At 35.8% G+C, this 12084-nt stretch overlaps 1 protein-coding gene across 1 annotated transcript; it reads right to left on the bottom strand.

The window, feature by feature from the left end:
• Positions 1–866: 866 nt before the first annotated feature.
• tmprss7 (transmembrane serine protease 7) lies at positions 867–12020 on the bottom strand. Its single transcript, XM_042752528.1, has 17 exons — positions 11806–12020; positions 9499–9700; positions 8763–9045; positions 8356–8549; positions 8203–8238; positions 6897–7125; positions 6540–6664; positions 6347–6459; positions 6142–6248; positions 5579–5715; positions 5308–5415; positions 5094–5201; positions 4897–5013; positions 2597–2795; positions 2204–2472; positions 1390–1526; positions 867–1233 (listed from the first exon to the last, which is right to left on the bottom strand). Exons 3-17 carry the CDS (start codon positions 8831–8833, stop codon positions 1066–1068), a joined length of 2118 nt encoding a protein of 705 aa, XP_042608462.1. The 5' UTR covers positions 8834–9045; positions 9499–9700; positions 11806–12020; the 3' UTR covers positions 867–1065.
• Between the last annotated feature and the right edge of the window lie 64 nt (positions 12021–12084).

The raw sequence follows: 12084 nt of genomic DNA on the forward strand, positions 1-12084 counted from the left end.
GGTATGTTGCCATGGGCAACGGTGAAACGTCCAATTTAGCGGTATTATCAATACCTTTTGAACTGGGAAAAATGCAAGGCTCAATATTGCCAGTCTTCTCTTTGATATGGCTGGCCAATCGCAGGAAGCCCCGCCTTCTGAATGAAAGAGCCAATCGCTAATCGGTATAGTCAGCGCGTCATTGCAGCTGAAGTTAGAAGCGTCCGGTTGCTATAGAAACAGTCAGCGTTCCGAGACGTGTGAATGCTCACTGGCTGATCTAGCCTGAAAAAATAAGCTTTTTATAAAGCTATTTGAGCAAAAGAAACTAAATTTATGACACAGTTGTTGTCAGATTTCAATGGTGATTTCAAATATGAAATTTAATCGTAAGTTTAGTGAACAGTTTGGGAGAATTTAATGTTTCCCCATACAAAGTGATAGGAGCTGCACTTGCATGCCCGTGACGCGTTTCAAAGATGGCCGCCGAGTGACATGACTTGCCTTAAAGGTACTTTGGTATTATACAAAATATTTTAACCCACATAAATTGCTGCAACTGACCTATCTGATATAAGTATTCCAAAAATGCGTGCAATGAATGGTTAGTTGGACTCCCAGCCTGGCTATGGTCAAGATGGCCAGCTAAAAAAAATAAAAATAAAATAATAATAATAATAATAATAATAATAATAATAATAATAATAATAATAATAATAAAGAGTGGCCAAAACCCCTCTAAAACCAGCCTGCAAACCAGCTATGACCAGGCTGGAAGACCAGCTAATATATGCAATTTTTAATAATTTATTTAATTTAAAAAGGTTTAATATGTATATACTATATAGTATAAATGTTAACTTGTTTTTTTTTTTTTATTTGGCAGGAATTATTTGTAATTGCTGAAAGAAAGACTACAAGTAATGTATTATTCAAGACAAATGTATTATAATGGTGTTAGATGAATGACAGACCATTAAGTAACACATAGCCTATTTGCTGTGGAACAGTTGAGATGACAATGGCTTGTTTTGAGTGTATGAAATACATAATTCATTGTAAGGTGGATTTATTGGCTGTGCATTTTCATAAGTTTTGAATATGTCTTTGGATCCAGTCTATGAACTTGGCCACTCTGGTGTAAACTCCGGGAAGGTTGGGTCTGCCACAGCCGGAACCCCAGCTCACAATACCCGTCAGAAACCAGCGGCCGCCCGAGTGGGCTTGACAGGACAGAGGACCGCCTGAGTCTCCCTGAAATCAAAAACTGGTTATGTAAAAATCCAAAGAGACAGCTCGCTTTCATCACAGAGAAAGGCTAGTCCTTTAATAATGCTCTGAAATGAGATACTAAGCTTAGGTTCGGTTCATAAAGCAGGAACCAGTCCAACGGTTGTTATCTCCCCTCACCCGGCAGGCATCCTGCTCTCCTGAGGGCACACCAGCACACAGCATGCGGGGTGATATAGCACCATAGCTTCTCTTGCATTCACTCTGGCTTATAATGCTAACTTCTGCCTTCTGCAATACAGTGGGAAGAACCTTATCTGTATAAACAAAGGGAAAAAATGCTATTTATATGCCATATATTGTAAAAATAATAATAATAATAATAATAATAATAATAATAATAATAATAATAATAATAATAATAATAATAATAATAAACCTTTAAAAGTTTGGGTTCTGTAAGTTTTTTTTATTTTTTTAAGAAATGAATACTTTTATTCAGCAAGGACAAATCAAAACTGAGAGTAAAGTCATTTAGAATTTTACAAAAATTCTACATGCAAATAAATAAATGTAGTTCTTTTAAACTTTATACTCATCAAAGATTGCTGAAAAAAATATATATAATAGTTTCCACAAATATATTAAGCAATATTAACTCTTATGACAACACTGACAATAAGTCTCTTGAGCAACAAATCAGCATATTAGAATGAATTCTGAAGGATCATGTGACACTGAAGACTGGAGTAATAACTGCTCAAAATTTGGCTTTTTCATCACAGGAATAAATTACATTTTAAAATATATTAAAATAGAAAAGTTATTTTTTAAATGGTAATAATATTTCATGATATTACTGCACTCTTGATCAGATAAATGCAGCCTTGGTAAGCATGAGAGACTAGTTTCAAAAACATTAAAAAATCTTACTGACCCCAAAACTTTAAATGTTACTGTTACATCAGTTTGTCAGTGTTTTTTAGCTCTTTACCCTGTTCAGAACGGTAGCCCCAGCCGGTGACCCAACAGCGGTGTCCCTCAGTGAATGTCTGTGAAGGGGCCGGCAGACAGATGGGCTGGATATATTGTGCCAGACTGCTGGGCCAGGCCTTCTTCAACTGCACAAGGGCGATGTCATAGTCAAAATTTCTTGCATTGTAGTATTCATGCACAACAAATCGACGGATCTCGGCCACATGCTTGGCATTGCCCTGGTTTAGCATGCCTAGATGAGCCATCCACATACGTGGATCTGCCAACCTGAAAGCATCAAAAATCAGAAATGCTCAAACTACATTAAGCCCAGCTCAGTGCTACTAACAAAAAAGGCATTAAACTTTGATGTTCAGTAATTTATACTGTAGGTCTACCTGATATTTCTCACCTTTCTTTGCTGAAACAGTGTGCTGCTGAAATGAGCCACTCGTCAGAGAGGGCCGATGCTCCGCAGTACAGCTGACCAGAAAAATGCATGCTGACTTGCCATGGCCACTCCCCCTCCAGCGCATTGATCCCGCCTACAATACGCTGCTGTGTGGCGGCACTGTCAGATACACGCTTTGAAGGGGTGGGATTGCCACAGGCTACAAATTATATGGAAACATATCAGACACAAGAAGATTATATACTTTGCATTAGCGTACAAGCATCCAAAATGAATGACATGATATGTAACAATGTAAAAATATGTGACAGATACAGGTGTGTGTACACCACTATTCAAAATTTTTAAATAATTATGATTTTTAATTTTTAGAAAAAAGTCTCATGCTATTCAATTAAGAAAGGAAAGATCGGGAAAGGTCCGTGAGCCGGGACTTGAACTCGGGAGACACGAATCGCAACAGCACTATATGTCTGCATGCTAACAACGAGGCTATTTGTGCCAAAGATTATTCCAAACTTTTGACCAGAAGTGTATGATTGTATGTGCATAAACTGCTCAGTCATGACAAGTGCATCTGATGAGCCAAAGCCATTAAAATCAGAGAGCGTTCAGGAAGAGAATGAAGCATGATCAAAGCTCAGCTTGACTCCTGTAATCGTCCTCTGATTCAACTATTACACACACACACATACATACACACCAATTACCAAACACAATTTCAAGTCGACCATTGCAAAAAAGGTCAATAGATCATAATAATAGCAGCGATGTCATCATAGGAACATGATGGCTATTTTGGGTTGAATGGTTAGCAAGTTATACGTAAAAATTGGAGGTCCTAAATGAACTTTTGGAGTCTCTTTGTAGATTGTGGATTTTGCCTTGATATTTAGCATCAATCTGACATGTGTATTTGTTTTCTGCTCTTGCTGACATTTTTTAACTTGTACTTTTATTTTCTCCCTCTTCATGCTTTGGTTTTCTTTACAAATTTGGAATCACAAGTGAAGAACCAAAGTTTGAGTAGGGAGAAAATAAAAGTGTAAGCAAAAATGCCAGTGACAGCAAGATAATTGTAGAAAAGAAAACATCATTAGGGGCTGAGCACCGGGGTATTAGATTTGCTCATTTTTTTCTTCTTCTCCAAAATGAATTGCATTGTTGAGGGTCTAAACATGCTCAAACCTCATGAAACTTTGCACATGCACCAGAAGTGGCGAAAATTTATATCTGATATAGGTTTCAGAAGTGGGTGTGGCAAAATGGCTCAATATCACCACCTATAAAATTTCAACAAAGTGCCTATGTCATGTTTTGTACTAAAGCTGGGTACACACCACAAGATAATTGAGCTGATTTTCGTCCGATTTCTCCCCTTCTGACAATCCTAGACAATGTCCTGATTATCTTGGTGGTTCTAAAAATTATCTTATCAGATTTTTCTGTGGTGTGAGGTTTGGTAAGAGTGACTGAATCTGCTCGAAAGACCGTCGGAGGCGCCCTGATCGCATCAGAAATCCTGATGTATGGGGAGAAAATTGTGGCACACCCCACACTATAGGAGCAAAATGGTTAAATCTGGGATTTTTTTTTGTCCTCATGTTTGTGGTCTCTCACATTTTAAAGATATTATAATATTTTGCAAATTTTTAGTATGTACCCAGCATAACTCAAACGTTCCATGTTCAATCTGCACCAAACTTCATATGTTTGATCAAAGTCCTGGCTGGAAGACATCTACATTGCAATATTCAGTTATAGTCATAGCGCCACCAGCTGGCAGCAGGAAGTTTGTCACATATTAACGACATATTCCTCCTAAATTTACCACTTAAAATGCATATTGCTTTCCGTTCACAGTTTCCCTAAAGCCACCAGGTGCGAGGGCCGCTTCAATGCTGCTTACAGCTTTAATTTTGATTGCAATTCAGTTGATTTTGCAATTATTATTATTATTATTATTATTTATTTTTATTTTTTTACATTTTCTTGTCTTCAGGTTTATAATAAATTTTGATTATCTTTAAATCTGTGACGGCAATACACTGACATCAAATTGACTACATTTTGAATAACTCAATATGAATATGGATTTGAAGTTACCATACTGTTGATTGTTTGGCTCATACAAGATTATTTTAATAAAAATAACGGAATTCAAGAATATGACTAAAATACCCTAAAACAGACATGGATGGTGTTTAAACTAATACAAATCTGTTCTGTTTCTTTATGTGTCTACAAACCAATTTGATGAGTAACACAATGTTTATGGATGTTACCACAGTAAAACTCACCACAGTCCTTCTCGTCACTGCGGTCGTAGCAGTCGGGTAAGCCATCACATTTAGCATTTTTCTTAAGAATGCAGGCTCCATTGCCACATTGGTAACTGACTCCAGAACAGCTAGTCTCTGCACAGCCAACACATTAATCACTGTACATACAATTAACGCATCTCAAAGTCTGAATTTTTAAATAGTTCTCACGTTACCTTGAGTACAGTTGATCTCATCTTTACCACTGGAACAGTCCATCTCTCCATTACAGATGTATAATGGGTGCAAAGGGGATGAACTTTCACAGATTTTAGGAGGTTTAGCTGTTGAATAAAAATAATTGCTAATAAAATTGTGAATTTTAACTAAATTTTGATAGTTTTACTATTGTAGAACTACTGTGTTTACATGATTTTGTGGTTAACGTACAACAAAAAATCTCATCGCTTTCATCCTGACAGTCATCCAGTCCATCACAGCGCCTGAACTTCTCCACGCACAGACCTGTGGAGCACAGGAAGTGACCCTCTGGACATGCTTGAGAAAAAAAACAAAAACAACAAGAACATTTGGTGCCATGAGTCATTCTAGTGACTTATAACATATTATTCCTTTGCTCGTAAGTGAGAATGTACTACTGACGAAAAATGACTATTGAAATTGTTCTGCATTTCCTCTGTTTGGGCAGCATTGTTCTTACGCTGGCTGGTGTTGTAGCTGCTGTAAGTGGCACTGAAGGGTTGGGCAGCACTTCGTGAGCTGCAGCGGAAAACCACTTCAGGGTTTTGCGCAGGAATACGGAAGACGGTTGAATGGTCAACGTAATTTCCACAGTATCTGTAAATCAGTTGCAGTTATTTCTGTACCAGCTCAAAATGTTTAGAATCAGTCTATAACCTGATAAATATGACTTACTATCAATATTAAAGGAACTTATCACCAAAAGTAACATCTGTCACTATTTACTCACCATAATGTTGTTCCAAATCTGTTTGACCATCTTCTGTGGCAAAACATTTGTGTTGTATGGAACATTTTTATGGGTCTTTTTTGGTGTTTGGTCAGTGTAAACTATTGTTATATGGAAAAGAGATCTTTAAAAGATCTAATTTTTGCTTTCACAGAACAGTAAAAAAGTAAAATGAGTAAATGAGTAAATAATGATAATAGTTTTTTGGGGGGTGTGTGAACTATTCTAAAAAAATTCATGGTATTAGTACACAATGAAATGTACTTTAACTTTGACTCTGAAATATCACTTACATAATCTCATTGACTTTCCACCAGCCGTGTTCACAGTTTTGCAAGTCTTTTAGTTTTAGCATGTAGTTCTGGAACCTGAGAGCCACACCAAGAGCACTGCTGGGCATCTGACACATAAACACCCGACAAAAAACACCCGTTTGTCACATGGATGCTGTGGATAATATTGCTACACATTAAAAAAGCTTTTGATTGGGTGCAGTACCTGAAACATCCAGGTGCAGGAGCACTGACGGGGCAACAGACTGGGGTTGAATGGACTGGTTATCACTCCAGCATCACCTGGGCCAGCGGGTAATGCTATCATATTCATACACTCTGTGTATGGGAAAGATGAAAGGGCATCAGGATCATAATCGGACATACAAACATACAGATACTTTAGTCAAGGGACTCACGCTCTTCCATGAGAGCCTGGAAGAGTCCTTGGAATATCTTGTTTCCTTGAGTGAGTCTGAAGGAGAGCAGCATGACATTGGAGGTGGAGACCAATGAGATCGGGGCTGACACTGGTTCACAGAACCTTTAAAAAGAATGCATCAAAATAAAACTGATCATCTCATTTTTTATTTTTTGTCAGTTACTTTGTCTTCCAGTTTTTCCCTTAACAATCTGTTCTGGAGCATTTGAATGTGTTGTAAAACATCTACCATAAAATGTGTAGATGTTCCGGAATGATTTCCCCTAAAATCCTAAAATAAAATCTTAAAAGTTATATATCCATAGGCATATAATAATAAAACTTTCTACCCTACCTGAACAGAATCATGCCTCTCATGGGAAGTAGAGAGTCATACACGGTGAGGGCATCATAGACGCAGTCACTAGGGTCAATGCGAAAGCTCTTCACAGTGAGACGGATGACAGAGCCTGGAGCACTTGTCAGTTTGATGTAGCAGCTCAAGCCTCCCCATGAGGAGAACACATTGAGGGGAATACTGACATCAGGAACACCTGCGTACAGCTTATCCACACACTGAGAGCCTGGACACACAGAGAGATGATAACAGCACCCATCATACACAGCACTGCAATAACACAATACAAGGTTCTGTTAATAAAAATACACATTCAAAAAGTCTTTGATTGATTTAGATTTAGAATTTAAGAATCACAATTTAAGTGTGAATTTGAATTGAACTGGAATCGGTTTTCATGACTTTCATTAGTCCAATACAAGTTTTGAGACAAAGCATAGTAAATACAATGTTAATAAACAAATTCACTTCCTCAAATGAATATTGTTTTTTTTTACTAAGAAATATATACATACATACATACATACATACATACATATATATATATATATATATATATATATATATATATATATATATATATATATATATAAACAAACATTTTCTGATGTATTGAAAAAAAACACTCAAATCAATTAAATTAAAGTATTACATCTATTTAACTTTATAAAAAATTTATTTTAAAAAATATAAAAATAAATATTAACATCCATGGTTTCATTTTGAAGACTTGGATAAATTAGCATTCTAACAAATGTTTTTTTTTCCCTCACCTATTCCATGAAATTAAATTTAATTAAAGAAATATGAAGAAATATGTACATGTACCAAGCAAAGGTTTGTGGTCAGTATGATTTTTTTTGTTTGTTTCAAAAGAAAGTACTGTAATACTTCTCTTCAGTAAAGAAGGATGCATTAAATTGAGTTACAGTTTAGAACATTTACACTGTTACAAAATATTTCAAATAAATGCTGTTCTTGTTCATCAAAAAATAAGGAAAAAGTATCCACAAAAAGTTCTTTTTTAATAATATTTCAAAATATTACTGCTTTTAGGACAATAGGCTTCTTTCAAAAAGTATATTTACTGATATATAAAAAATATACTGACGAACTCCTTACTTTTCAACGGTAGTGTATGTTACATTTTTTAAAAATCAAATTGCAATTTTGCATTCTTTCTGCTACCTTAAATGTAAATTGAAGTCAAGTTCTGAAATGAGCTAGATTTAAAGAGCAGTTTTGAATTGTGCACAACCTTGGTTTGTCATGTTTATGTATTTATCAGTAGTGACTGACTTACCCACAGCTGTTGATGAGTAATCTGAGCGTAAAGCAACTGGGAAAACAAGAAAACAGAAATTGAAAATGAAAATATTTTTTGAAGCTGAAATTATTCACAAAAAATTGAACAAGGAATATGTGCACAAAATCTAACATTGTAAATTAGGATTACCATTAACAAGAATGGAGTCGATGTCCACAGGAAGGCCCTGCAGGAAGCCCACTGAAGAGCGGTTCTTCAGACTCATGTGCACAGAGTCTTTGAGGATGGCACTCACACAGTCCTCACACACTGATGGACCCTTCAGATGCGGCACCACGAAGATCATCCAGAAATGCACCAGTACACCACCTTGATTGTTATTACTGAAGATGTGAGATTACAGTATTATTTACTGAAATAATTTTTAAATATTATCGCTGAAAATAAATAGTGACGTCATGTAGACTTTAAATCTGAACTTCCAAATGAAAAATGTCAAAATAGCAAATTAATTAGTACAGACTTTTAATGGATACTTTATTGAAATTATAAACCTTCCAAATCTTCCTAGCAGAGTAATACTGGAGTGACTGTACCTCAGATCAGAGATGACGGTTTGTTTGTAGAGTCTGGACACTGAAGATGTTCGGTATACACTGGTTATCATTGGATTCAAACATTAAGGTGAGGGTTTTAATGTTTTTTAAGGCCTTTTATTCTTATGACATATTTATGCTGTGTCACTCACCACATGCTGAATGCGGTTTGCCATGGACACAAACTCACTGGAGTCAGCGTGCCGGTACTCTGGTATAAACTCCACGTTGGCAACACGGAACATACCAGCAAAATACACACCACTGTTGCTCTCTCTCCGGACTACAAAACACAAAGTGCACTTTCCAGTTAAATTACAGTTAAACTGTGGACATAATTTTGAATACCATTGTGAAAATACACTTTTAAACAGTGTGCTTATTACAGGAAAAACAATACTTTAAAAGAATAAGTGCTAACTGAATGTAATGTTTTTGGACCCCTAAACCAAATTACATTTGTTTGAAAAATGATCAGACAAATGTACTGACAACAAGCGATGCTAAATTAAAATATACTTTAATGTTATTTCTACTGAAACTTGCATGTCATCTTTAAGTTTCTTTAAGAACACTTAAGTGGCCTTTTATTTCTTTAATATGATATTATCAAGTAGTTTATTTTAAAATATAAACTTTTTAAAATTTGAAGCACACTACAACTGCACATTTAGTACAAGCACACTTCTTTTTCGCAAGGGTATGAACAGTATATTCGTGTTTTTGTTTAGCTTACATATAAAAACCCACAGAAGTGACCACATTATCACCACAATGACAAACACCACCACTGTGATGAGGATGGCCAGATTCTGTAGATCCAGTATCGGGTTTTTCTTCTTTATCTTTTTTGCTCTTCTTCTGCGTCTGTTGTATCTTCTGCATAGTTTATTAAGAGTTGCGTCCACCGTAGCCACTTCCACGGATACATCAGCTACCTGAAACCACAGGTATGTATCACATTCTGATCTGATGTAACACAGGCACAAAAAAAGCTAACTGCTGTTAATGGAGAATCAACAGGGTGATGATGTGGATTATGGTGATTTGCAAGAGTACCGTTATAACTTTCTGATAGTTTTATTACACAACGTAACGAGTCATGAAGATATCAAACATTATGCCACCAAAGCGCTGTTGTCATTTCAGGACTCAATGTCTTTCACTTTTCTTGAGTAAGATATCTATGTCGATGTATTTTTAACGGTTCAAAAGGAAAATAAGTGGGAAGTTAGTGGCTTTAGTTTTGGATGCAAGGTGTGTGTTGTGGCCTTATCACAAACAGATATTATTGCAATGAGTGGTTAGAGTTACATGGTAAAGTCACTCAGTAATTCTGAGAGAGATCCAACTGGGTTACAAAATCCACCTCACTCTGAGCTCACAATGATCTAATGGGTAACTGCCTCAGTCATTTCCCTCACTGTAAACTATACAACCAATTACTGCAATCTCTATCTGTCCAGCCTGATAGATGCATTTAGGCCAGGGTTTTCTAGAATATAATATGAACATTTTATGTGTTAACTACACTAGTCAACATTTGAAGTGGATCATAATGACCTTTATGACCTTTCATCAAACTTGTCCTAAAACCTAAATCCAAAATGCCTTATTGTCTTAGGACAACTATGATGAACTTTTTTGATCCACTTAAAATGTTGACTACAATATTTTAATTTCATGGGGTCATCCACTGGTGTTAACATGAACATTTAAAATAAATAAATAAATAAATGCAATCTAATTATCCCATAATCAAATTTAAAGTTCACAACAACTTACAAAAGTGTGTGGTACTGTCATTTATTATAATTATTATTAGCATGGTAACACCAGTGTATTTTTTTGAAGAACCTTGCAATAAGTTACACTAATTAATAACTCCAAAGTAACCTACTGTGGTATTACCAACTGATTTACTGGATATAACTTTTTAATAAGGCTAAATTTAATTAGAGATAAATAAACATTTCTGAAGGGTTTTGCGACCATCACCATGAGTGTTGCGTCCATTGTGGTTGTCCAGTCATACATTATTTACATGATGTCATCCCATCTCGTTCGCTGTATTTAATTTACAATGAGATAACATGGGTTAAAAGTCTTTCCAAGATATTTTTCAGACAACAGCGAATTGAGTTTTATTTGACATCAAGTAAATTTCATGTTCGCCTCCTCAAAATTCATACAAAATTCAACTCAAAAATGTTAAGTTACATAGGGACCGTCTACGAAATATAAACGATAAGAGCAGAAAACGTGTAATGGCTCTGTCACAATTAATTAAGAGCAAAGTTAAGATGTCCACACATACACACAAATATTTCTGTTTCAATCATTTTTGTAAAATACATAGACAAAAAAAATTTTTTACACTTTAAATAGTCAGAGCACACTTTACATACGGTCCCTATCTTTCGCCTAGGAGATACGGTCCCTAGAAGGTATGGTGAGGAATATAAAATATATAATGATATGAGATTATAACGTTAGATAAACCAACTTTTATGCAATTATGTATTCTAAGGATCATATTGTTTTTCAAGTCTATCTGACAAATGTCAAACCTTTAAAGGGTAACTAAACCCTAAACCAACTTTTTTTAGTTAATGATCTGTAAGAATGGGGCTTTATTAGTGCTGTTCATTGATTCGAGTAACTTTTTTTGACATTTGAGTATAAAGTGTTTTAATTCTACAATATAGCCGCCTCTAGACTCATAATTTCAGCAGAGATCAAATGCTTTACCCCTCACAGATACGACCATGGTGACTGCAGTTTACGATAAAATAACGTAGTTAGTTACTATAATGAAAATATAATTTTAAAAATCAGTGTGCAATCAAAAAACATGATACAATGTATTTATACTTTTCTTCTTTATTTGAAGGATATCCCACATATGATTAACGTTGTTAATGATTTCGCATTAACAACAAAAACTAAAGTGACTCGTGTTATTTTGTCGGAAACTATGGTTGATATTTTGATATTGATATCATAGTGATATTTAAGGGGTCCAGCAGCATGAATTACTCACACTTGTGGCGTCTTCTTGGGCCGCATCATCCTCGCTCCCCTGCGCGCTTTCTTCTCGCGCTGTCTCCATGGCGTACAGTCATTCATTTGGACAAGCAATCTTAAAAACTCGGATCCAGTCCGGCATTGTTAAAACTGTTTTCTCCAAAATACCTGTCTGCTCTCTCAACGTGAACGCGAGCAGCGGAATGAAGGCAAACAACACGAGGCGTTTCGTTTCCACCTAACAGTGTAACTGTATCCAGGCAGGAGTGCAGACACTGAGCCTTGTGTTCACTTA

The sequence above is a fragment of the Cyprinus carpio genome, chromosome B24 (genome assembly GCF_018340385.1).
Source record: "Cyprinus carpio isolate SPL01 chromosome B24, ASM1834038v1, whole genome shotgun sequence".
In the NCBI taxonomy this organism is placed as follows: Eukaryota; Metazoa; Chordata; class Actinopteri; order Cypriniformes; family Cyprinidae; genus Cyprinus; species Cyprinus carpio.

What these genes read in the sequence shown, in the direction of transcription:
- tmprss7 (XM_042752528.1), bottom strand. Translation starts at nt 8,833, where the DNA reads ATGATAACCAGTGTATACCGAACATCTTCAGTGTCCAGACTCTACAAA. An exon ending in CAGTGACGAGAAGGACTGTG is followed by an intron (nt 2,796 to 4,896) that starts GTGAGTTTTACT and finishes TATAATTTGTAG; the next exon opens with CCTGTGGCAATCCCACCCCT. An exon ending in GAGAGCAGGATGCCTGCCGG is followed by an intron (nt 1,234 to 1,389) that starts GTGAGGGGAGAT and finishes TTTTGATTTCAG; the next exon opens with GGAGACTCAGGCGGTCCTCT.